Below are 27,673 nucleotides of genomic sequence, written 5' to 3' on the forward strand. Positions count from 1 at the left end.
CAGGAAGTTGCCCCCTCACACCCGGGGACTCTTGCTGCCCCTTTGGGCTCCTTTGTAGCCTGTCTAGCATGTTAACAAGTCGCTCTTCCATCATGTACCTTTCTCAGTGGCCACAGTCCTGGTATCCCCAGGAATAGGGAGGCCCATCAGGACCCATCTCTGGCCCACCACAGCTTTCTGTGCCCTTCTGCCCTGAGCCGCTGACTAGGAGCTGTCATGGCCAGTGTTGATGGGAACTGCCTGGCCACCAAGAGGCCTGGAGGCTGAGTGCTTACTTCACCTCTACCCTAGCCAACAGGGCCCATGAGAAATACTTTCACTGTGAACTCCAGTTCTCCGCTGATCTGTCCCCAGCCTATTCGGTGGCTCAATCCAGGAGCAACTCCTGCCCTGTCTGTCATTGACTTCCCCAAACATGCTGATGCACTAAAAGCAAAAAGTCCTCACTTTGTCAAGAAACAAAGAACAGTGCTAGCTGGCCCTCATCCCAGGGTATGAAAAGAAGAGTCCACAAGGTAGAATTGGGAACAAAGGGGAATGGCCCTGCATGTTCTGGACTAGCACACGCCCAGGATCCAGGGAGAAGCCTAGGCCTAGCAGATGATATGGGGGCACGACTCCCACCAAATGGCACAGATTTTTATGAGACCTAAATGGAATACAGAACTATTCATTTGCACTCTCAGAAGCCCCTGTGTGTCATATCCATGGAGGGGTAGCTGTGGTCTGTGTGGGAAGGACATGTGCACATCAGGGACTATCTTCTTGCCTCAGTTCCTGGTGTTCAGCTGTCTGGTGGCAGTTGGGATTGCCTCTCACTCTCTGAAATCCAGTCCCCCCAATATTCTGCTCTTGGCTAGTGGTACATATGGCCCTCAGCCTGCCTTGGTCCTTGTTAGACCTCAGAGACACAGAGACCAGAAATACTTTTTATTAAAACACTGATCATTATTAAAACACCTTGAGGTACATTAAATAAATACAACCTTTTGAGTTGTACAAACAGGTCTCTGGTGGCATGAAAACAATTTCCTATAAACTCTGCCTTAGCAGCATCTGTGAGTTGGTAGCAGAGGGGAAGAGAAGGAACATCTGAAATAAGCTTTCTGGTTCAGGGTTTGTTGCAACTATTTAATTTGTATCATCACCTCCCATTCAAGGAAACTATTGTCCTTGCCAATAAGGCCCCTCACCTTAGATGTAGTAGAGTTGGGGCCCAGCTTGCCCATGTCAGTACCTTCATGCCCCACAAGCTGGGATCAAAGAATGACATCCTAGCAGGTGCTATCCTTCTTTGGGGCCCACCCAAGACCTGGACAAATTCGAACGGGGGAGTTGTCTCTGCAACGGTCACTGTCATACCTATTCAGATACCAGCACAGGCAGCAGGAGGAAGGCTGTGTGCAAGTGAAATGGGGAAGCCAGCTTTGTTCTTAGCTGGGAGCCTGTATACTGTCTGAGGTGTAGCCTGCTGCTGGACCTCCTGGTACCAGGACACCACTGAATCAAGATTAAGGGGACCCAGAGAGGACAAGTCAAGTTGACAATACATTGGTGGCCCTTCCTTTCTGGTAACCTTTCCTGGAAGCCTGGAGTTTGGGCCTTCCTAGTGTCCACATGGGCTACCAGGGGCCCTGAGATCCACCAGGGAGGGCCCATCAACCCTAACAGCCTTGCTCTAGGTGCAGCCTGTACCCCAGTGCCAAAAGTATGCTGGGTTTATTTATCTGTAAGCTAGAACTGTTAGGAGAGCAAGCACGGAACTAAGCCAGAGTGGTACCACTTCCTTTTGGGACAAAGAAAGGTTTCCAGGTGGCAGTGCCAGCCTGCACCTGAGGGAGACACATGGCAGATAAGTCCAGGGCCAGCTGCAGAAAGGATGAATGAAGGCTACAGAGCACCACCCGCTCACCCTGTATGTACAATGAATCCAAGTGGGGGCGCAGTGAGTTTCAGCCTCCCTGGGGTTGCATCTTGGCCTGAGACCTGCAAGTGACACCTAGCCTAGGGCTCAGCTCAAAGACACTGCATGGGCCCTTCAAGCAGCTGGTAGCCACCTCTCTCCATCTCGCTCCTGAGGTGATGAAAATTTCTGACTCCCAGGCCCAGGCCCAGGCCTGGGGGTGTAAGTGCTTTGTTCTGCTAGCTTTGTTCTGAGAAGCTCAGGGGAGGCTATTTCAAAAAACCATTAGTTAACTCTACCTACAAAGGGACTTGCTTTGGGGGACTTCTAAAGTCCTCACTTGAGAAAAATTAGAGAATAGATTTCCCATTTTATAGTCTGAATAAAGTGCTCATAAATTCATCTCGAGTATGTCTCATGTGGGAAAGGCAAGGTTGTCATCAAAAAGCCTGATTTATACTTTTCAGCTCTCTAACCTCAGGAAGGCAACAACCTACAGCATGAGTAAAGCCATCAAGGCATTGGCGGCTGACCACTGACTTCACTGTGTGTGGGCTGGAACCCACCAATTCCCAAACAGACAGAGTTCCTCAGTACATTGCCTGCAGGGGCTGGGATGAGGGGAGAAATGGATGAATGACAGGCACAGGCCGCACAGAACAGAGGGAAGAAGTGCCTGAGCTCACAAACTGGGCACCAAACAACAGAGGGTACAATTTAGCCCACATCTGGCACTGTTCATAGGCTCTCGAGTGCTTTGCCTAGATTGGGGTCCATGGGCCACCACCCATGTGCTCAGAAACCTCATATACTAGTGGCTGCTGTTTTGGATGGCGCTGGCATGAGCGTTTCCATCAGTGCATAAAGTTCTTGCAGGCAATGTTGCTGTACAGCCATAGTTGGAAAGTGGTTGCTGCTGCTGCTGTTGCCAGAAAATCAAGGTTGGGGCAGACAGGAAAGAGAAGCTCACGCTGTCCAAAGGCACCCCAGTGGTGCCCAAGCTGGACTTTCCTGCTTCTGCTTGTTCAAAGCGATGGGAATTCTCACAGAAATAAATGACTGACAATCTGCTCCTCTAATACAGATGTGCTTGCTACCACCTGGGTAGGGGAGGACAACTCTGGGCCATGAGAGGCCTTAGCAGAGGGTGCACACTGCTGGAGATAACGGCCTCTTTTTCTACACTTTGACCCACCCAGGTCAATCAGGTGAGGTCATTGACAAGGGAACCCTCCCCCAGGGCCTCCAGACAGGTGCATATTGTTACAAGACAAATCACCAGTTATCTGTGTCTGCTCTAGTTAAAGGATGGGAGACTTTGGTGGGAGAGGAACCTGGGGAGGTGGTGGGAACAGCAGCCCATGAACAGGCGCATAGCCATGAGGCCCGGGAGACAAGGACATGGTGGGCTCCTCAAACAGGCAACGCTTGCCTACTTGGAGGGGGTGGCTGGGCCACCGTGGATATCTCCTTTGTGTATTTGTTTACACAATGGCCCAGAGGGCAAAAAGTTGGGCCCAGGCGGTGCTAACATTATGCATTTCCTTTTAAAGGAAATAATAGGTCCAAATTTGCCTAAAGTTTCATTGCAGAGTGATAAAAGCCATATGGGAAATGACCCATTCCTTGCTGTCATTCTGCATGCATTTCAACACACTAAATTGGACGTGGAGAAGAATCCTTCTCCTGACTCAGAAGATATGTGCTGTCTTGATGTCCATGAGTGCTGTGTGATGCTGGACTGATATTCCTGTCAGGCTCGTCAGTCCAAAGCGGCCCATCCCTGACCAAAGCAGAGTTCACTAAGGACATGAGAAACCAGGTGAGAAACACAATGCCCGAGACAACTGACGGGATCTGCCTCAGGAGAAGGAATAACGAACGATTTCCCGCATGAGCCACCGGAGAGCCTCCTGGGTGTCCTGTTTGTTCTCTGCCAACCAGGCCAAAGTCCTCTCTGCACCAAGCATGACAGCTTCCAGCAGGACCAGGCTGTGCATGGCACCAGGTCCATCCTCACAGTGTCCGCATCCAGGCCTGTGGCTGCTTCATAGCTGGTCTAGGACACCAGCACCAAAGATAGCCTCCTCCACCTGGGGCTCCTCGGAGGTGACTGCTGAGCGGATGGCGCCCACCACGTGTCGTACCTCAGGAGGGAGGGTACTGTGCGAGTGTTCTAAAAACTTGGCCACCAAAACCCTGGTGTCTGCATAGGCCTTGCTGTCCACTACAGAGTGTGGCCGCATCTTGGAAACAGTCTCTAAGGCCTCTGGCTTGGTCTGTTGGTCCAGTTTTTGGGTATCTGGGTTCCCAGGGGGTGAGAGGTGGTGCTGACAGGCAGCCATGGTAGAGCGTGACATGAAGACTGAAAGTCAAAGGGAAAGACGGGATTTGAAAATAGCCGGAAGCCAAAGCAAACCAAAGGCAGTGGTAAAATTATATATTTATGCAAATAAAAGCATACTGAGGACAAGCTTGCTGGGATTTCTGTTTTGGAACTGGCATGGGGTATGCCCTGGGTTCCTGTGTCCCTCCATCCCCTGTCAGCCTTGAGTGGAGTTCATGTCAACCTTGAGTGAGAGGCTGGCTGGGGAGAAAAGGAAGAATGCAGGGTGGGGACTGGCCTTCCTGTGAGAATTCCTGAGCTAATCTCCTCAGCCTTCCCGAGCTCCATTACCTTTGTCACTCTGGCTCTGATGGCTTGCTGGGGCAGAATTGGAATAACTAGAGACAGTGTCTGTCTGAAAACTATAACTGGAGTGGCAGGCAGACAATGAAACATCCTCTCCCATGCCTCCACCCAGAGTTCTGCCCCCACTGCCCTCTGGCTGGGTCTTGGGCATGATCTGGCTCTTCACAGGGAAGATGGCTACTCCTCATCAGCCCTAGAACACACACTTACTCATCAGACATGCAGCTCTATGCAGTGGGCCAAGCATGGTTCACCAAGAACCACATCAGAACCCAGCTTGCTCAACCTGTTTTAAGTCACAGAAGTAGACATTCTGGCTAATGTGTTCTGGGGTCTTTGTGAGAGTAACAAGCAAGCTCAAAAATTAAACTTGAAAAAATGAAAAAAAAAAACCCTTCATAGACAGGGCTAATGAATCCCCCTATTAAAATATCATTTAGTTAATATCAGTAAAAATAAAGCTAAGTGTGCTGGCATAAGCCTGCAATCCCAGCACACAGGAGGCTGAGGAAGGAGGATCATCAATTTGAGATCACTCTGGGCTGCATAAGGAGAAGCTTTCTCAAAATAAAAAAAAAGGAAAGAAGAAAGGAAGGAAGGAAGGAAGGAAGGAAGGAAGAAAGAAAGAAAGAAAGAAAGAAAGAAAGAAAGAAAGAAAGAAAGAAAGAAAGAAAAGTGAACTAGGTAGCTGTATGTTGTTAGTTATAGCCTCTGATGTAACTACACCAAGTTGGAAACTACATTCCTGGATAACAAGTCACATTGCTGGATATAAAGGTGATAGAAAAAGACTACCAGACATGTCCTGCTTCATGACAAGTGGGTGCCAACGTTTAAGAAGATAGCACCTCTCTTGTCTCCAGGTCCTGGCTGCAAAAGGCCAGGTGTGACTCTGCACCTTAGCCAGAAGAGCATAATGACCACAGAAAAGGGAAGGAGGCATTATTGATGGAACCATGAAGACCTGCCTGGCCTGAGGCTCAGTAATATTTTAGACAGACAAGGAAAAGCAAGCTTGAGCCCAGTAGTTGTCCTGGGAACACCCTTCACTTATGGCCCCATAATAGCAAGAATGGAGTGTGCGCTCTCCAGCCTCAGGGCAACAAGATTCTTGCGGAAGCTGATGTGACATGTGCATTCCTGTGCTGGTGGCTACAGGGATCTTATAGCCCAGGATATTATCTACTGTCAGCCACATAGGGGAATCCCACACATACTCCAGACTGAATACAGCTGGTGGATAAGGGCACCGTGGAGCACTTCCCCAAACACCCTGAGGTCTCACTCAGACTTCAAGCAGAAGGGTAACCATCTCTACCAATGGTCTTTACCTGTGGTTAACTGTCCTGACGCGACCCTCACCTCCTGGGCCCTGGCATGGGTTCAGTGCTCATAGCTGCTGACCGCCCCATAAGTTCTTGCGTCTTTCCTCTCTTACCAGAGTGGCACCTCAGTGGGAAGAAAACGGGGGTCTAAGGCCACCCCTCCTCACAACTCAAGAGCATCATATATTCAGGGCATATTCCCAGGCTCCCAGGGCTGGACCTTTACTGTCAGAGCTCACTTGCCTTGCAAGTTGGGGACACAGTTGGATTTATTCAGCCATACCTGCCTCGTTGGATGCACAGGAAGTGGGGTCACTGGCAGAGCGGGCCATACGTCCAAGATTTGGTCTTGCCTGTGTGTTCACACTTGTAGTCTCTGGGGACACGTGGTGGGAGCCTGTGGTAGGTGGCACAGATGGTGGGTTGCCCAGAGTGCCTTCGGGGGATGAGTGACTCTGACCCAGTGAGGTGGTACCCTCTGACGTTGGGAGGCTTGTGGTACTGGCAGGTACTGCATTAAATGGGCACAATATAAGAATAAATGGCCATTAAGTAACCCTGATATAAGGATAGCCCTCCATATCCTAACCTCTGCACAGTTCTTTCACATCCACATTATGGATGTGAAAAGGTCCCTGTTGTGATGAGGTTAGGATCTCCATTGGCAGAAGCCAAAGTGTTAAGAAAATGCAAACGTTGAGCCAGATTGCCAAGCACTACTGAATGGGTTGAAAGCCTGGGGAACCAGCTTCTCTCTCAAGAATCAACCCCAGGAGAGAATGGAAAAGCTTAGATCTTTCTACTCCATGGGTGTATGAAGCCAGTGATCAGATGCTTTGGCCATCAGGATCCTTGCTGGGCAAGGATTCTGAAGAACACCTGCCCTAAAGTGGCAGGCTGATAAAAATTACAAAAAAATTATACAACTTACAAGTAAATAAAGCAAGGTAGCAAGGTGAAAGATAAGCACACAGGATTGACACATTTGCATCACATGGCCCGTCACATTGACAATGAACACCCAGAAACAGAAATCCATGGTATAATACTGTTTACAACTTCTCTGAAGAAAATGAAATATTTAAGTATATTGTCAGCTCTCTGTATCTTTTGGTTCCATCCACATCCATGGATTAAACCACTAGATGATAACCTTTTTTTTTTTAGGTGAGAGAGAGGGAGAAGGGAGGAGAGAGTGAGCACCAGGGCTTCCAGTTGCTATAAATGAACTCTAGATGCATGCACCTGTGTGCACCTGGCTTATGTGGGTCCTGAGGAATCCAACCTGGGTTGTTAGGCTTTGCAAGCAAGTGCCTTAACTACTGAGCAATCTCTCCAGCCCAAGATAACGAACATTTTTTAAAAATTTGTGTTTGTGCTGAACATATATAGACTTTGCTTTCTTGTGCCTAAACCACATAGTTGAATAGCCACCAAACATTTACCTTGGCTTGGTAAGTTACCTAGAGATGACTTAGGAGTGTGCAGGAGGATGTGCATAGGTTCGATGCAAATACTGTGCCATTTTATATAAAGGACTTGAACATTCTTGGGCTTGGGGTTCTCACAGGCAGCAAAGGTAGCTGCATACCTAACAAAACATGGACAAGATTTGTATCCTGGAAGTTCTAAAGTAGGGATGAAAGAAATCCAAGGTGTTCCCAGCGAATGGATGCACATTTTGCTCATGGATTTGAAGGCTTGCTGTGGGCAGGTTGTGGCTCACTCCAGAGCTGCTGTCATGAACACAATGTGGCATTGGCATAAGGACATGTAGATTTAGGGGACTGAAGAGCAATCCAGAAATACTCATATAATTCTGTCCAACTGAGTTTTTCTTTTCCTAGTATTAGAGAGTGAATCTAGGGCCTCACATACTCCAGGCAAGTGCTCTACCACTAAGCACTCTTCAGCCCTTTCCTGCCAGGTATCTGACTAAGGGAAAAAAGCAGGAAATGACCTGAAACAGTGGATCCACTGGAACAAAAATTAAACAGCTGGACATGGGGGCTCACGCCTTTAATCCCAGCACTCAGGAGGATCATTGTGAGTTCGAGGTCAGCCCGAGACTATATAGTGAATTCCAGCTCAGCCCCGGCTAGAGTGAGACCCTACCTCAAACAATGACCCCTCTGCCCGCTAAATAGACACAAGCAAAACCATTGACCTAACCTCACTGTAGTGCAGTAATTATCTGATAAGAGGTGTTGTTTCAGAAGTTAAGCATGCTGGCCTGTGAGCCTCTCTTGATACAAACCAGTCACTCCTGACCCCTTAACTGTGGGTACCTCCACTAGGAGTCTGGATGCTGGAAGCACCCCTGGTTCTTGGGTTAACTCCAGAGTTCATTGATCAGGTCCTGGGCAGCAAAGAAGGTTGAGCCCTGCTGAGTTTCTGACAAGAATTACCCCAGGTCCCACTGTCCAACTCTGCCTGCCCTTGAGTCATGAACATAGAGGGGCCCCAGCAGTTGTCACCTCCACCTTTCCAATCACTTTTTCTTCAAGAACATACAATCTGTAGGGACTGCATGGCTGGCAGCAGTAGGGCCCAAACTCTGATGGGGACTGAGATACTCTTTACACTGGAGCCAGCCTGGGGGCGGTCATGGCACACCAGTGCAAGGACAGCTTTTGGTGGCACTTTGGAAGGACTAAGGGAAGGGTACAATCACTTGAGAATCTCCTAATTGCAGAGACCTGATGCTCTCAGAAGGAGCTTCCCTGAAAGATGGCTTTTTCCTGCTTCTTTAAGATGTTACCTCTGTGTTGGGGCCAGGGAGTGCTGGGACTGTAGTCATGGTCCTTCATAGAGATCATGTTGTCTGACTTTAGTCTCCAAACAGCCTGTCCCATTGAGCCTAGATGAGGTCTCCAATAGGTCTTTAGAAATGCCCAGCTTCTCACTCAGCCTCTAAGGGCCCTCTGTTTCCCTGATGCCTCAGATGACCCACCCACCCCCAGCCTGGCTTGAGTACCACAGGAGCTCCTAATCTGTGCTTGGGAGTCTGACCTTTCACACTGGCCTCTCAGTGCTGTCAAGCACACCACATCTAACTTGCCCTCCACCCAGCCTCACCCTCAGAAGCCTCCTAGTTCAGCTTAGCTCCTTAGGGAGAAGCCTAGAATGTGTTATCCTAGAATGTATGCTCATGACTTAATGTTGTTACATTCCAATGACTGCATCACTGTGACCTTCGGAACTGGGAAAGTCATCACACCTCAACCTCACTTGTCTTGAATGTACTGAGAGAGTGTACCTCAGCCTATAGTTGAGTAGAGCTCTCTAACACAAGTTCTCTTTCATAATCACATACTGAATATCTCAGGCAATTTATTGAAAAGATCAAAATTTAAAATTCAAAGCACAGTTTATACTGAATAGCATATTGCTTTTCCACCATTGTAAAGTCAAAAAGAAAAGAAAAATCCTAAGTCAAACCATTGGAGCTAGGGATTGTCTTACTGTTGCACTTTTGTTCTTGGCAGGATGTATTCCAAATTGAGTAGCTCTTAAATTCATATGCTTAAGTGAGGAAGAAAGGGTACTGGGAGAGGCAGACAGAGCCCATACCAGGGAACGTGTGAGGTCTTCTAGAAATACTGGCTCAGAGCTGGAGAGATTGCTCAGCGGTTAAGGGAATTTGCTGCCAAGCCTGATGATCCAGGTTCAATTCCCTGGTACCCATATGGAGCCAGTTGCACAAAGTGGTACATGTATCTGGAGTTCAGAATGCCCTGGAATGCCCATACTCTCTGTCTTCCCTCCCTCTCTAATAAAGAAATAAAAAATATTTTAAAAAATACTGGCTTACTGGAAGCAGGTTAGGGAAGAATGTGGAGAATTTACATGGGACTTAACAGGAGAGACTGCAGCAAAGGCCGCCTGCTATGGAGTCAGAAATGCAGAGACGGAAGTAGCAAGGAGAGAAGAAAGAAGAGACATCCTTGAAATATACAAAGGTGGCTTTCAATTCCAAGAGAGGTAAGATTACCTGGTGTGCTAAAGTCAGCAGCAGTATTTGGATCCCCAGAACTGGTTTCAGCTACCTGGTGATCAACACTTAGAACCTATAGTATGAAACATAAAGTATCAAGGTCACTGGGGCTCAGGAGCACAACACAGCCTCCAGTAACACTACCACCCTGGTACCTAATTTCCTGGATTCTCCAGTAACATTACCACCCTGGAACCCCCATAATACAGCCACCCCCAGCACCCCCATTTCTTGGATTCTCCAGTAACACTGCCACCCCCAGTACTCTCATTGCCTGGATTCTCCAGTAATATTCCCACTCCTGGTACCCTTACTCCCTAGATTCAATGAACAGTGGAATTTTTCAGTGTGGTGAGTCTATGTGAGGTCACCTTGTAAGGTGTCATAAGTAATCTAGAGGAGGTTTAAAGTGAAGAGAGGATGTGTGTAGGCTCTATACAAACACCATTACACTTTATATATGAAGCCTGGGACACTCCAGGGACATCCTGGAGTGATTCCCTTGCGGAGACGAAGGAACCACTGCACATGCTGGCTGTATGGTTCATGCAGCAGGAAGATGGAGCTATATACTTTATTGCCAATATTCGCCCCTAAACGTATGAGGTGGGGTGTAGAAACTGAAGGCACCATTGCCAGGGTCAAAGCCTATCTCTGAATTTTGTACACAGAGTACCTCTCAAGGCCCTGAGTACACCTTGAGCCTACCCACCTTCCATTATTGGGCACTTCCTGGGACCCTGAAAGGACAAGAAGATCTTCCAGTGTCCCTGTGGGGTGTAGGACAGCCCCTGCCTTCACTTTCAACCCCTTCTACCCACTCTCCCCTTGCATCCAGGGAGAATAAAGTCATGGGACGATGATCATGATACCTGATGTGGCTCATACCAGCATAGCTGGGACACAGAATGGCACTGGCTAACTGCTCACAGGCCAAGAGCTCCTAGGGTCTCGGCTCGCTTGTGTTCTTCATCCCTTTCGTCTCTTGAAGAGGGAGTGGAGAGAAGGCTCCTTAGGCAGACCTCTTTGCCTGAGCACCAGTTCAGGGTCCAGGTCTGCACCGGGTGGTGTGCCCATCTGAGTGCCAGCCACCCAGTCCAACAGTGATGGCATGCAATTAGTACCATCCTGCCTTAAGGGAGTCAGTTACAGAGAGCTTATCACAAGTTCAGTAGTCACTGGCTTTCGCCATTTTCCTCTTGCACTGACTCCTGCCCTGAGAGGCCTCAGGGAGTAGAAGGGGGAAAGAGCAGGCCTCTGGTCTCCCCCCAGCCCTCACGCTGCCCATCCTATGTGGTGGTTTCCACCCTGATGGACACAGAGCTCTTCTATCTCAGCTTCTGGGCATCCCAGGATGTGTACTACCTATACACCACAGTGGCACTGCTTGCATTCCTACACCAGCTCAGGAAACAATTTCTGACTCCTTGTGTTATTTTAGAATTGCTTTGGGGACACTTGCGAATAATGAGCTCTGGAGGAGGCTGGGGAAGGTGAGGTGGGGTCCCTGCGGCTTGGTCTGATTCCAGCTCAGGTAATTACATTTCTACCTCCTGCATCCCCTGCCACTTCAATCAGATAGCTGATATTCCTCTGCAAACTGGGCTGGAGCTAGGGCAGGTAGCGCCAGCTGTGGCACCAACACAAAGGGTGCCAGCTACTCCCAGTGGCTGAGGAGCTGGGAAGGGCCAAAGCAAGTAGAGATCAGGGAGGAGAGCTGCCTCTTTCAGCACACATTCTTGCTGTAGAATGACACTGGGCAGGCTATTTTTCCTTCCTAAGCTCTTTAATACTGCAGGGGAGAGAACTGGGTGAAGAGAATTCACATACCCTCAGCATCGACACTCACCTTTCTTTCCCCCACTGTAATCACTACATGCCGATAACCAATTTTGGAAATGCCTGCCAAGAATCTTCCACTAAATCACAGAAAAGGAACAATTGCCTAAAGGGCTATTTCATTCTATAATTCTCTCCCCATATCTAATCTCTCCTTATATACCTATCTATATATATGGAGGTGAGAGGAAACTTTGAAACTTGGTGCTTGAAAAAAAGCTCTGGTAATAAAGCAATATAAATAAAACAAGAGAAATACAATACACAGAGGGACAAGGTCAGGAGGAAATTGGATTCATTTCCTATTTTGCAGAAGCATCAATCACTTCCCTGTGGCTCCCCAGACCCCGGAGCCTGGAAATGTGGTTTGGAGAGGGGAGCCGCTACTGGAGCACATCTGTCACCTCTCCCAAGCAGTGCTGGGGCTTAATTTGAATCTGTCCATCTTTGATGTCAGAAGCCACTTTGCCACACGAAAGCAGCAAGGAGAACAGCCATTCAGTTCATGCAGCATTGTCCATGAACTATACTGGTAGAAGAGAGTGCAGAGGAAGGAGATCTATGATGTGGAGAGAAGAGGACAGGAGGCCTGGCAGAAGGTGAAGCTAAGTGCATAGCTCCCTGGAGGCGCTCTAAAGTGTGTGCAACTTCTTTAACCTGGGACTTTCTCATTCTCCTGGATGCTATTGTGGCCTGTCACTGTAACTGAACCATCAGTTGGCATTCAGGCACATCAGCTGCACTCTCCCCCATCTCCTGGTTAGAAAGCTTGGTGGTGAACACTGAATGGAACGTCTGCATATTTCTGCAATGTGTTTCTCACTCCTGGATAAGGCCATGCATCAAGTTACCAGGGCTTTAGAAAACTGCTACTTGGGGGCAATGATCAGCTATTGTAGAGAATGAGAGTTACCTGCGCAAGGCAACCTTTGAAGACACATCGCTCACCAATTTTAAAATGCAGACATCATTTCTTGTGAACAAATGATGATTTTGTAAGACCCAGGGTTGGTGACACTGTTGTGTCCACCTCTAAGTCCCATGCCAGGCTTCTCTTCTCTGTGCATCAGTTACAATGCCTCAAATACCTCTGGGTTCCATCAACCTAGACACTAAGCTCATCAAAAGCACCATCAGTCTGATATGCAAAGTCATGAAGTCTGTATTTTATTAAGGCTGATTTGGTGAGCCCATAAACCAGCCTCTGGCCATCCTGCCTCTGCCTTTGCACATGCTATGCCCCCAGCCTGGATGACCTTCCCTGCACCACATGTGCTCTAGGCCTATCCAGATGGCCAGACTCACTCTTCTCCTGAAGCCCCAAAGAAGGCTATGTGTCCCTGCACTGTCAGCACCTCAGGGTGTTCGTTCCCTTAGGGAGTGAGTTCTGTTCAAGTCATGGTTTTATATTCTGAGGAGTATGGCCCAGTTGTTCCTGGTGTATAAGCTTGTCATCTACATGGGAATATCACATTGGTCAATTCTCAATAAATTGATTGATTGCTATAGAAGGAAATTCATGTCTTGTGACCTTGCCAAGGAGTACAACCTGGGTCCCGGGAAAGAAATGGCATCATCAGCTTAACCAGAAGGGAGAGCATGTGTGACTGACCCATGGAAGGGAGTAGGTTCAAATGAACATCCTCAGTCAAGGGCCTTAAAAGTATCCTCCCAGAGAGGCATGGAGTATGCACCCACAGTCTCAGACATTTGGGAGGCTGAGGTGGAGGGATCATTTGAGCCCAGGAGGTTAGGGCCAGCCTGTACAGCATAGCGAGATCCTGTTCAGGAAAAAAAAAATCTTTTCAACAAGTGCCCTTCTCCTGCCCACACTCTCCCCTAGAGAACCCGTGTGGGACTGCTTCATTTGTCTTGTCATTCTGTCTGCCTCACTTTACCGAAACCAGTGCTGATAGGCAATTTATACACAATTTGTCCTGCAAGGGGAAGCAATTAACCTCCCCCTCACCCATGGTGAAGGCACATGCTTTGAAGGGGGCTCCTCCCTAGCTTGTCAGAGGGATAGACGGACCACCCAGAGGAGGAGGCAGCTGGTCCAGCAGCATTCCCTCTGTAGGCAGTAATGGGTTTCATTGACTTCTGGACTCCTAGAGCTGTCTGGAATTGAAAAGTGCTCCAAGACCTAGGGGTCAAAGAGAATTGGCTTAGGGACTACAGGCCCTTAATCACCTGATGCTCTCTTGCTCCTCAGGTGGCCTGGGGTAAGGCTGGGGGCACACGAGCATGTTATATGCCTGTTGGGGCTTCTCCCCGACATCAGGTTTGTGCAGGCCTTATAGGTGGGAGGTTTTCAAGCTAACACAAGCTGACATGACATGGCATTGACTTTCAGCTCTTCTCACCCAGGTCTATGAGAGAAATCACATTAGAGAGAATCCCAGTGGCTTCGGAGACAGTGTCATCTTGATCTCAGGGGCTGTATATTATCCTCCAGTACTTTCTGTTCTCCAGGGCAAGGGTGAAGTAGTGGTAAGATGTGAATCGATATCTTCGACTGTGTTGTATGGGGTGTCTGAATGTCATACTCAAAGACAGAAGCTACTGTCTGCACTCGGGGCCTTGAGAGGCCGGGGTGAGGCTCCTTGGAAAGACATTCTGCTGAGAAGCAAATATTTGGAGCAGGGCAGTGTCCTCAGTATTGCTGATCTCTACAGGGAAGGGCATGTGGAATTATAAGTTTGTTTTCCTGGTCCTGTCTTCTAAAAATGTGGGCATCCTCTCCCAGAAGGAAGCCAGTGGAGCTGGCTGAAGTCAGTCCCCAGCTGGACTTCCTAGTGGCAACAAGGTTTGGTAAGAGGTGCAGGAGATGGCAGAGTCCGCCTCCTTTCTCCAAGGCAGCTTGGAGACAGGGCCCCCCTCCCCCATAGATGGGGCATTTACGGCGACCTGCTCCCCTACTGATGGCTTGTTGCCCGGGGATGGAGCTGCTCATCTGCATGTTGCATCAGCCTCCTCCAGGACTGCTTTCCATCCAGGGCCTGGCACTGGCCTCGCTGCCCCCTCCTCTGGGCCCTGCCCTCTGGGTTTGGTCATATCTTTGAGGCCTTATCTCTGCACTGCTCTCTAGCAGCCACCCACATTCTCTTTGCTTTCCCAAACATCTTGCAACAATAAATGATTCCAGTTCTCAAAGTGAGTCCCGGCAGCAGCAGGAGCTGGAATCCTGTTCATGATATAAACTCTCAGCTCACCCTCCTCTCCCAACAACTCTAGGGAAACCCTTGGGTTGAGCCTTTGGGATTTGGTTGCTAAGGTTTTGTGGGATCAGGAAGCCCACTGGAGTCTAAACTCCATGGCTTACACCCTGCAACACCACCTCAAGCCCCCACAAAGTCCTCTATCAAACCATAGCTGCCCACAGGACAGTATGAGAGCTCGGGGTGGTGTCAGAAGGTTTGAGACCTGCATGAGGGCTGTCATCCAAGAGAGGATGGAGACAACCAGTGGCCATCCAGGGCTGATCTGACCACTACCAGTCACCTGAGAGTCCAGTGGCCCATGGTTGCTCAAGAAGCCCAATGAGGACACAGCGTGAATGTGGGGAATGCCCAAAGGGTGCTCCTAGAGATGTTTCTGTCCATCTCCTCAGCTTATGCTTGGGACTAACTTTCAGCTCTTCCTGACCTCTCACCTCACCCCATTATCTGTAGCCACTACCCAGGCTGCCAGTGTGGCCTCCAAGGCCTTCCTGGCCCTTATCCTGAATTAGGTCCCCTTGACCTCTCCTGGTGTTACCATCTTTCTGGTTAGGGACATTCCACTCAGTAACAAAAATGACAACAAATATGAAACTGACATCCAAAATAGGGCCACACACTTGTTGAATTCAGTACTTAGTACTGAGGTCTCACATTTGATCCATTACAGACATCATTTCATGTATCTTATGAGCTTGGTAGTAATATGATTATTACTTGATTATTATTATGATTATTGTGGTGACAGAGGCTCCACAAACATCCATTATTTCTTGGGAACAGTGGAATTGTGGGAGCCCCTGGTATGCCCAGCTCAGTGATGACTCAAAATACCTGGCAGTAGAGGCACTTCCCTGGCCTGAAGCCACCTTACCTGTCTCAGTGTGGACCAGGGGTGCAGAACTGTCTTATTATTCATTCCTCAGGCAAATGCCAAGACAGGCCTCAGTCTCCTGGAAAGCTGGTCCATGGGACCAGCTCCCTAGGGCTGGGGTGCCCTGCCCATGGGATTATATCTCCTAGCTCCTTCAATGCTGTGTCCAATGCATGGTTGCTGGAACTAAGGCATGTAATCAAAGAGAAAGTTCAGATATCTATCCATATGCTGAGACCTGAACTGGAATCAGCATCCTGCACTATGCACAAGGCCTACACTGGTATAGTGCAGGGGGCCTGAAGATGAGGCATCGCAGGTGTTGATGACACGGCCAACCCTGCCCCATCTGGAAGCTCTTACAGAGAAGGGAGGATCCCGTTCCTCACCTGGCTGGAGGGAGTCTGGCCCACCACGGCCTCATATGGTGGGGGCAGCTCAGCAGGGTATATCATGCTGGGGCTATTGATGGCGACATCGTACAGAGTGCTGAATGGAGAGGAAGCAAAGTCCAGGTGAAGGCCCCTGCAAAGTAAAACCATCTGTTATATTATCATCCCCGAGGAAGGAGTCAATGCCTGACCTTTACTCAAAGCATCGATTGTCAGGTTCAGCCTTCATCTAATACCTGTCATGCTTGAGAAATAAAAACTGACTCACTAGACAGTTTCTGTCTCCCTTCAGGAAAGATGAAGATTTTTTTTGTTAAGCTCTGAGGTCCTATCTATTACAGTAAAACAATCAAAAGTTGATGAAATTTCTAATTAATTTTCCATGTTATATGAGTGACCACCATTCAATAGTAGTTTTGCACAAGTGAGAACATACCAGAGCTGCTCTTATCAGCCCTTATCAGCCTGTGTTCTAATTTAGGTGACACTGCAAAGGCACATTCTAGTTCAAGTCAGACATATGCTTGCCTGCAATTTCCGCCCTCAGAAAGCTGAGGCAGGAGGATTGCAGATAAGAGGCCAGCTTGGCCTCACAGAAAGTTCAAAGCCAGTCTGCATAATGTAGTGAGACTCCATTTCATAAAACAAACCAAAACAATAACAGAATTCTAACAAACAAAAGTAAGTAACTAATGTCCTATTTCCAGACCACATCTCTTTTCATTCTTCATTCTCTTTCCTTGGGAAACATGCATTCCTCCACTAGCTTAGCTCTGCTCTGCTCCACTCCACACGCCAGTTATCTCACCTTTCCTGTCCAGGTAGCGTCACACTTATCACAGAACATGAGGCAATCTGGGAAGACTGACCTGTGGGCCTCGGCTGAGGGTGTGCAGGTGTACTCCGGGGGATAGTAGGGCGGAGGGGGGAGGGGGGCAATGAACTCATCGAAGTCTAGGGTCTGGTGGAGAATGGTGCCATGTGCGGTGACACAGGCAGGATCAGCAGAATGTGACCTGTGTGGGAAAAACTGAAAAACAGAATCAGAGTTATCTAGGCCATTTTATGTGGCTGCTGTCTAATGAAGCTTATTGTACAGTGTTGATAATCAGGGTGGCGTACGTGCACTTTAACTTGCTGAGCCGTAACTGCTGAACATACATTTTTAAAAAATATTTTTATTTATTTATTTGACAGAGAAAGAGAGAGAGGGAGAGAATGGGCACGCCAGGGCCTCCAGCCATTGCAAACAAACTCCATGTGCATGTGCCCCCTTGTGCATCTGGCTAATGTGTGTCCTGGAGAATCTAACCTGGGTCCTTTGGCTTTATAGGCAAACATCTTAACCACTAAGCCATCGCTCCAGCCCGCTAAACACACCTTTTGAGGATGACTCTTTCTGCTTTGCTCCCTGTGTTGCTATGCAGAATGCCTTTGATTTTTTTGTGAAGAAAAAAATAACACCTAGGAAGTGTTTAATATTGTCTTTATTGCTAACCCTACCATTCAAACACTGCAGTCCAAAGTGAACCTTCCATGCATGTTTCAAACCAATACTTTGAGAACATGCTGGTGTTGTAGACAGCTTCACATTGCTGGGGTGCTCATCAAAACCAGACACAGTTTATGGGAGGAAGGGGTTTATTTCAAGCTCACAGATGCAGGAGAAGTTCCATGCAGGGGTGGGGGGGACATGGGGGGAGGCTGCTTGCGTACATCCAAACAGAGAGGCACCAGCAGCCAGCACATACCCAAAGCAGCAAACACAAACTGGCAGCAAGCAGGATCCTTGGGCTCAGACCTCTCTGCATGCCTTTGGGCTGGAATTCAGATCTCCCCAAACACACCTTTGGGCTGGACCCCAGGATCTGCCCTAGAGACACCTCCTCCAGCCAGGTGGCTGGAGACCCAAGTTACAAGTTTTAATAAAACACCTGAGTGACTCTCAACATGCACCAAAGTGCTATCATGAAATAAACTTGGAAAATGCCCCATACAGACCCCTTTCTTTGGAGCCCTTCAAAATGCTTAACCAATTAACTCAACATATTTCAAATACTTCATGTGGCTGCTGTCTAATGAAGTTTATTGTACAGTGTTAATAATCAGGGTGGCGTACGTGCACTTTAACTTTCTGAGCCATAACTGCTAAACATACATTTTTTAAAAAAAATTATTTACTTATTTGACAGAGAAAGAGAGAGAGAGGGAGGGACTTTTGGACACTGAGTATCTATTCATTTGCAGTTCTAGGGGATGCATACACTTTGAAAAATGTGCTCTGAGTGAGAAGAAACTCCTTCATGAGCTCCAGAATATACTGTTGGGTAAACAGACTAACAGAACATACTTTGGCAAAATGAATGCTGTTGGCATGGTTTTTCATTTTCTGAAGCCCTCATCAAAACTTGTTTTTCTTCCCACCCTTGGGTCACTCCTGCCAGAGGCCAGTTGTGCTATGGAGTGCCCGAGACACTGCACAATCACTGCCAGTGCAAAGTTCGTAGGTGCAAAAGAGCCTGTGCCATGTAGATTCTATGGGCTCCAGCAGGAAATGAAGCGAAGAGAGGATTAGGCTGTGTGTTCACTGAGGACTGTACGCAGTGAAGCACTGGCATGCAGTTAGTCTCCAAGAGTGCAGGAACTTGAGGACAATTTTGCACTAGTACAGATGAGTTTATGGTTCTTAATATGGCCATATGTGGTGAATCCAGCATGCTCTGGGCTGGTGGCTACATCTGAATGAGCCATACATCAGATTAAAAGTGGCTGTCATGTGTCTTCCTAACACAGCACACTTCTTCCCTTTCCAGCTGTTCTGACCCATAGATATGTTTCTCTAACGGTTTGAAATTAGAGGCAAATTGGTATTATGAGCAGGTCAGATTGTGCTGTCACACTCTGCCTCAGAAGCTGTTAATCTTTGTGCTTACTGCACACATTTTGAGCAGCTAGGGGAGGGAAAATGTCCTTAAGGTCTAATAAAAATTATTTTGAATTAGTCTCCACAAGAAATCAGAAAAATAAATAATAAACTCAAGCAAAACTAATGAAATACAAAAGTCAAAATATTTTCCCATTAAAGAGACAATTCCACCAGGCAAAAGAAGAACAAGGCTTCCACACCAAGAGGGATTTCCTCAGATGACCCTGCTGGATAATTTTAATATGGAAATGGTGTCCAACATCAGACTTGGCAAAGGTTAAGGGTAGGTGGATCCACTCAGCTATCCATCTAGCCTCTCTAGGGCTGCAATGGCTGGGCCTCCAACAAAGCATGCCAAGCTTGCCCCCTTTCTTCAGTCTCCCGAGCAAGGAGCCTGCTAGTTCCACTTGACCTCTCTCCTTTCCTCCCCACCATCAGTGTGTTCCATGAGGGCAGGGTCTGCCTTGCAGCTCATAGCTACCAGCTGTTTCCTGCTCGGAGACTCTGGAAACCCAAGTCCACAAGATCCATTCCCAGGTTCCCAAGTCAACTGGCTGCTGTTAGGCCCTACCAATAGGGGGCGCTAGAGAAAGCAACAGTGCCACAAGTAGCAAAAGGGAGAGCTGCCTCTTTCCATCCGTCCTGTTCCCCTAGCTTTAAGGGGTGCCAGGTGCTTCCCAAGGTTGATTGTCTGTGTAAACTCATCAGACCTCTGTGTTCCTTCACCCTTTGATGCCTGGCTGTGCCCTTATATAAACTTTATGGAAATACCACGAGTGATTTTCTGACCTTTGGGCTGCCTGCTTTCTCCACTGTGGTTTTCCACTTGGGGCACAGCAGGGCGCTTCCTTACTGTGGTGCCCATTCTTCTACCCCAGCACAAGCAGCTAACAGAGCTCTGAGGAAGCAAGCTGCTGAGACATTCTCCCTCTGGAAGTCAGTCTCCATCCCACCAGAGAAGCTATTTTTAAACCAATCCAGATGAGCTCATACTACTGAAAACTCTTTGACCAGCGAGGCCCCTGCACACTGAATCCCTTCTAGTTTCCAGCTCCCTATCGACCAGGCTTCTGAAGTCCACTCTGCCGTGCTTCACAGCAAACATGTTTTACTCCCCCTTCCTTGTTCCTCAGCTCCTTCTCACTTGAAATCTTGTCAGCCACCCTTCAGAGCCAGGCAGAATGTCTGTGACTCTAGAAAGCAAGCTGACCAGATCACATCTTCCTCATACCCATGGGGCTATGAGGCCTCATGCATGTCTTCATATACAAGGCCAAGGGTAAAGAGTTACTCTGCACCTCAGTGTTGGGTATAGAACTTGCTCTGAATCACCTCTTCATCCCTGATGGTTCCTTGTTCCCTCAGCTGTCTGACTGTCATGGTGAAACCAGCATACCTGTATGGCACTTGGCCCAGGTTCTCAAACACCTGGGGCGAGCACTGCCGGCTCCCAGGGCTGATGCTCATAAGAACAGGGGTGTGCTTGGGGCTTCTTCCTGGTGCACTCAAAAGCCAAGGAGAACTGCAGCTATTTGGCCCTGAGCAGCTACCCAAGGCCCAAAACACAGGCCAATAAAATTTGACTCCACACACACACCATGAAATGGTCAATGGCCTTGGACCAGAAGTCAGACAACCCTACTTAATCAGTGAGGCCCACATTACCCTTTGCACATTAAAGACCCATGAGTCTCAATCACTTTTCTTGGTGCCCAGAGGATTATACCGAGAAACAACAGCCTCAGTCACAGACTACACAGTGGTACTTAAGCAAAGGCCTGTGAAATAGTAGCTCTCCTGCCCATACCTGACTGTGGAGCTCCTGGTGTGGGACTGCAGCCACTGCAGCTCTGTGCCCACTGTTACAAGACCTGTGGAAGGCTCACATCTATCTGCACTTTCTAAGGGAGTTCTACGTCATGAAGTATAGAGTAGCGGCGAGAACATGAGTGCATCGACACACCATGACCGTGACAAAGTGCCTGACAGAGCTGTGTGTGATAGCAGATGATGGCTCTGAGGCTAACGTGGCTGGCAATGAGAGGAAGAATGTTAAGGAAAAATGGGAAAATGAGATTGCACTTAGAAACACAACTAAACTGATACTACAGACACTTAGGGCATAAAAGGCCCTCTCCCCTGAACTGCGTCAATAAAGTGAATAGTAACATCAGATGGTCTTTTGGTAGTATCTCTACACGTTAGAGTAACTTAGCTTTATCAGTTCTGGCAGTAGGTATAACACTTGCATCTCATGTATTCATTATGTTAGTTCCAACTGCTGCTAATTATCATGCAATGCAGATGCATTCACATAACAAAGGAGTGTGGGTTCTTTGGAGGGCTGGTCTTCACTCATGATTCTAAAGTCCTCATAGCACTGGACAGAGTACAAGGTGCATGAGCTGCCTGCTAATGAATCAAATCACAGAAGGAGCCATAAATGAGTGAGAAAATAAGCAATGAATGACTTTATCAGTCCTCCACACAAATCTGGGACTCTCCTGAAAGACTAGTGTTACAGCTAGAACTTTGTTTAGCTGTATCCCTGTTAGAAATCATGACTGAGGTTTCCTCTGTCAACATTCATGGGCAGCAAGTGGGCAGGGAGTGGAAGTGTGAACCCTTACTCACAGGTGGTATAGGGTTGCCCAGGCCTGCATAAAAATAGGGGGAGGTAGTCCTTTGATGGAAAGCCAGAGAGTGAGGCATTGCCCACGAGCATGCAATAGATCAGGTCTCTCTCTGCCTGCCTCCTAGACCAGCAGCTCAGTAAGATGTCCACAGAGGGCAGCAGGAGATGGCACCATGGATCAAGAGTACACCTCAATTTCCTTGTGAGGAAAGAAATCAGCAATGTCTTATCATAAAAGAGTGGCAGAAGGCCTTCCACGATGTTCTGTCCAGTAGCGTTGCCATCAAGAATTAGTGCTGCTCACAGGAGCTAGGGTTTCAGATCAGTAGCAGGACACTTGTTTAACGTTCACAAGCCCTGATTTCAACCCTTAGTGCCACAAAAATGTAATAAAATATGAAGGGGTTTGCTTCTCACTTTGAGGACCTCAGGTAAAAATAACGTCAGGCTGATTAGCTTGCAAACAAGAGTCAAAACAGAGTTCAACAAATGAAAATGCAGCTAGAATTGAGATGTCAAATAATGACGACAAAGAACACAGAGACTGGTGAGCAGAGCACATCAGGTAAAGTTAAATATAATGGGAACGAGTGGGAATACAATGGGATGTGATGACTTGGAGACTAAAGAGACTTTATAGGAATATACTCTCCGGTACTTTGTTATAGCAACAGAAGACTCACAAATACATAACTGTTGTGACTGCTTTGCTTGTACACAGTGCTTCATGTTTAGTTACGATGTCAAGACTTTGCTGTACCTAAAGTCATTATGTGTTATCTGAGAGATCCTCCTACAAACTAATACTCCCTTCACATGCAAAAATTCCAAGATAAAGCTGGAACTGTATCTCAGTGGTAGAGAACTTGCCTGGCCTGTTCAAGGCTTTTCCTCTAGCACTGCCAAAAAATAAGAATATAAAATAAAAACCAATAGACACCAGTAGGTTATCCCATTAGATCCATTTCATACGAGGAAACTAATGCACAAGTAGGCTTAGCAGTATGTCCCGAGTCACCCTGCATGCACACGTGTGACTCAGATACACCTGACTTTATACCTGTGGCTCCAGGCTTACTCCTGCTACACATATTGTCACCATAGAATGATTTTGTTCATGGTTCTTATAATTGTTTAAGCTTTCAAAGCTTGAATACACCCCATCCTTATTTGATTGGTAAGTTGAACTTTAGTGTTTAAAACTAGAAAAATGTAAACTTTTAGCATTTATAGCCTTTTTAATTCTGCTAGCCTGATCAAATTAGTGTGATATTTACAGATCAATAGTAAAATTTGCTGAGGTGAGTAAAGCCCTGTAGTACTTAACCTTTCCTTTACATAACATGCTAGCGAAAATTGCCAACACAAGACCTGATGAATGAGGCCAAGAGTGCATGCAGCTGAATAACTGCTTAATTAGACACCTTTCAGAACACTGTGACCCCTCAGAAAGGTCAGCCACTGTGACAGCTACATGGATGGATGTCATGGATAGGAGGCTACACAAGACACACAGTGAGGACCAGTAGATTTGTAACATCTTGGTAACTATGGTCTCTGGCCTTATATCTTTTTTTCTTTTTTTTTCTCTCAATTTTTATTAACATTTTCCATGATTATTGGGAATGCAATCTGGTCCAGCCATTGTGGAAAATAGTGTGGAGGTTCCTAAAACAGCTAAAGATTGATCTACCATATGACCCAGCTATAGCACTCCTAGGCATATATCATAAGGACTCATCTCATTTCCTTAGAAGTACGTACTCAACCATGTTTATTGCTGCTCAATTTATAATAGCTGGGAAATGGAACCAGCCTAGATGTCCCTCAACTGATGAGTGGATAATGAAGATGTGGCACATTTATACAATGGAGTTCTACTCAGCGGTAAAGAAAAGTGAAGTTATGAAATTTGCAGAAAAATGGATGGACCTGGAAAGGATTATACTAAGTGAGGTAACCCAGGCCCAGAAAGCCAAGAGCCACATGTTCTCTCTCATATGTGGATCCTAGCTACAGATGATTGGGCTTCTGCGTGAGAAGGAAAATACTTAGCAGAGGCCAGTAAGTTAAAAAGAAGACACAAAGGGAAGAGAAAGGAAGGGAGGAGGATACTTAATAGGTTGATATTGTATATATGTAATTACAATGATTGTAATGGGGAGGTAATATGATGGAGAATGGAATTTCAAATGGGAAAGTATGGGGGTGGGGAGGGAGGGAATTACCATGGGATATATTTTATAATCATGGAAAATGTTAATAAAAATTAAAAAAATAAAAATAAATAAATAAATAAAAATAAAAAACAAAAAATAAATAAAATAAAAAATATCCCATGGCAATACCGTCCCTCCCCCACCCACTTTCCCCTTTGAAATTCCATTCTCCATCATATTCCCTCCCCATCTCAATCAGTCTCTCTTTTATTTTGATGTCATGATCTTTCCCTCCTCTTATGATGGTCTTGTGTAGGTAGTATCAGGCACTATGAGGTCATGGATATCCAGGACATTTTATGTCTGGAGGGAGCATGTTGTAAGAAGTCCTACCCTTCCTTTGGCTCTTACATTCTTTCCACCACCTCCTCATCATTAGACCCTGAGCCTTGGAAGGTGTGATTGAGATATTACTCAGTACTCCAGTCACTTCTTTCCAGCACTGTGATAACTTCTGATTCATCCCAAGGTCACTGCCATCTGAAAAGAGAAGATTATCTACCAAAAGTGAGAGTAGCATTAATATAAGTGTATAAATATTAGAGAAGTGCTTACTGGGCAGTTTGGTAAGCATAGTATATACATTTTTCCAGACATCAGCAGATGTTACACCCCTAGGGCTCATGACTACATCAGTTTTATGTTTTCAGTATTAGAGATGTGTTCCTCCCCAGGGAGTGGGCTCCAGTCCAATTGGAGGGCACTTGGTTTCCACCTTGACAGACATGCCACTATTGCACCCGTTGGCTCATTTTGGCTGGCTGGCCAATTATAAGGCTTGCAGTGTCCACTGTTGAGTGTCTTCACTGGTGGTATCTCTCTCTCCCATTGAACTACATGTAGAATGGCTTTTTCCAGCTTTCTGTCAGATGGTCTACATGGAGGAGGTTATCAGCTCAGTTCCAGCAGGATTTCTCAGTGGCCTTGCAGCCCAAGTATGTGGAATCTTCAGCAATAGGGTCTTACCATCTATTCCTGGTGGGAAACCAAGGGCCTCAGCAATGGCCTATAATGTTTTTGGGGCATCAGGGACCTCTCTGGCCAACAACTCACTGGAGGTATCCCATCCCTGGCACTGAAAATTTTCTAATAACGATCTATGGCTCCTGAGTGTTCCATTGTCCGAAACCGGAGGATTCCATATGATTTATTTGCATCCTCTTAGATTTTTATTAGCCCTCTCTCCACATTTCCTTTACTCAATCTCTTCCCCTGACCTCACTTTGGGCCTTTTCATCCCTGTTAATTTATTCTTCTACTTACATATATACAATATCAACCTATTAAGTACTCTCCTCCCTTCCTTTGTCTTCACTTTATATCTCTTTATATATATCTTTATTATTTTTAACTTACTGGCCTCTGCTACTGAGTTTTTTTCCTTCTCACCCAGAAGCCCAATCATCTGTAGCTAGGATCCACATGTGAGGGAGAACATGTGGCGCTAGGCTTTATGGGCCTGGATTACCTCACTTAGTATAATCCTTTCCAGATCCATCCATTTTCCTGCAAATTTCATAACTTCATTTTTCTTTACTGCTGAGTAGAACTCCATTGTATAAATGTGCCACATCTTCATTATCCACTCATCAGTTGAGGGACATCTAGGCTGGTTCCATTTCCCAGCTATTATAAATTGAGCAGCAATAAACATGGTTAAGCATGTACTTCTAAGGAAATGGGATGAGTCCTTAGGATATATGCCTAGGAGTGCTATACCTGGGTCATATGGTAGATCAATTTTTAGCTGTCTTAGGAGCCTCCACACCAATTTCCACAATTGCTGGACCAGACTGTATTCCCATCAACAGTGTAGAAGGATTCCTCTTTGTCCACATCCCCGCTAGCATTTATGATCATTTGTTTTCATGATGGTAGCCAATCTGACAGGAGTGAGATGGAATCTCAATGTTGTTTTAATCTGCATTTCCCTCATGACTAGGGATGTAGAACATTTTTTTAGATGCTAATATGCCTTCCGTACTTCTTCTTATGAGAACTCTCTATTTAGCTCCATAGCCCATTTTTAATTGGCTTCTTTGACTTCTTATTATTTAACTTTTTGAGTTCTTTGTATATCCTAGATATTAATCCTCTATCAGATATATAGCTGGCAAAGATGTTTTCCCATTCTGTAGGTTGCCTCTTTGCTTTATTCACAGTGTCCTTTGAAGTACAAAATCTTTGCAATTTCATGAGGTCCCAGTGGTTAATCTGTGGTTTTATTGCCTGGGAAATTGGGGTTATATTCAGAAAGTCTTTACCAAGACCAATATGTTGAAGGGTTTCCCTACATTTTCCTCTAGCAATTTCAGAATTTCAGGTCTGATGTTAAGGTCTTTAATCCATTTGGATTTAATTCTTTTGCATGGAGAGAAAGAAGAATCTATTTTCATCCTTCTACAGATACATATCCAGTTTTCACAGCACCATTTCCTGAAGAGACTGTCTTTTCTCCAATGAGTACTTTTTGGCATTTTTATCAAATATCAGGTGGCTATAGCTGCCTGGACTTATATCTGGGTTCTCTATTCTGTTCCATTAATCTACATATGTGCTTTTGTGCCAGTACCATGCTGTTTTTGTTACTATGGCTCTGTAGTATAGGTTAAAATCAGGTATGGTGATACCTCCTGCCTTATTTTTGTTGCTCAGTATTATTTTAGATATTTGATGTTTTTTGTGATTCTAAATAAATTTTTGGATTGTTTTTTCTATTTCTGTGAAGAATGCCTTTAGAATTTTTATGGGGATTGCATTAAATGTGTAGATTGCTTTTGGTAAGATTGCCATTTTCACAGTATTTATTCTTCCAATCCAGGAACAAGGGATGTTTTTAAATTTCCTAGTGTCTTCTGCAATTTCTTGCTTGAGTGTATTACAGTTTTCATTGTAGAGATCCTTTACTTCCTTGGTGAGGTTTATTCCCGTTACTTTATTTTCTTTGATGCAATTGTGAATGGGAGTGATTCTCTGATTTCACCCTCTGTATGTTCATTGTTAGCATATAGTAAAGCTACTGATTTCTATGCATTTATTTTGTATCCTGCTACATGGCTGTAGGTGTTTATCAGCTCTAACAGTTTGCTGGTAGAGTCTTCAGGGTCCATTACATATAGAATCATGTCATCTGCAAATAATGATAACTTGATTTCTTCCTTTCCAATTTGTATCCTTTTTATGTGTGTCTCTTGCCTTATTGATATGGCTAAGACTTCCAGTACTATATTAAATAAAAGTGGGGACAGTGGACACCCTTGTCTTGTTCCTGATTTTAATGGAAAAGCTTCCAGTTTTTCCCCATTTGGTAATATGTTGGCTGTAGGCTTGTCATAAATAGCCTTTATTATTTTGAGATATGTTCCTTCTATTCCTAGTCTCTGTAGGACTTTTATCATGAAAAGATGTTTGATTCTGTCAAATGCTTTCTCTGCGTCTAATGAGATGATCATATGATTTTTGTCCTTCGGTCCATTTATGTAATGTATTACATTTATCGATCTGCTTATGTTGAACCATCCCTGCATTTCTGGGATAAAGCCTACTTGGTCAGGGTGAATGACCTTTCTGATATATTCTTGTATTCTGCTTGCCAATATTGTGTTGAGAATTTTTCCATCTATGTTCATGAGGGAGATTGGTCTATAATTTTC

General features: G+C 46.2%; 1 protein-coding gene across 1 annotated transcript in view; it reads right to left on the minus strand.

Annotated features, from left to right (window-relative positions):
- Positions 1-915: 915 nt before the first annotated feature.
- Positions 916-27,673, minus strand: part of Fam189a1 (family with sequence similarity 189 member A1) — a 455,203-nt gene continuing 428,445 nt past the window's right edge. Inside the window, exons 6-10 of the mRNA XM_012948679.2 lie at positions 17,110-17,270; positions 16,238-16,373; positions 9,915-9,990; positions 6,204-6,431; positions 916-4,268 (exon numbers count right to left, since the gene is read on the minus strand). Coding sequence (XP_012804133.2) covers positions 3,952-4,268; positions 6,204-6,431; positions 9,915-9,990; positions 16,238-16,373; positions 17,110-17,270 — 918 coding nt within the window. The 3' untranslated portion in view covers positions 916-3,951. The remainder of the gene's footprint in view (positions 4,269-6,203; positions 6,432-9,914; positions 9,991-16,237; positions 16,374-17,109; positions 17,271-27,673) is intronic.

This window comes from Jaculus jaculus, chromosome 3 (assembly GCF_020740685.1).
Source record: "Jaculus jaculus isolate mJacJac1 chromosome 3, mJacJac1.mat.Y.cur, whole genome shotgun sequence".
NCBI lineage: Eukaryota > Metazoa > Chordata > Mammalia > Rodentia > Dipodidae > Jaculus > Jaculus jaculus.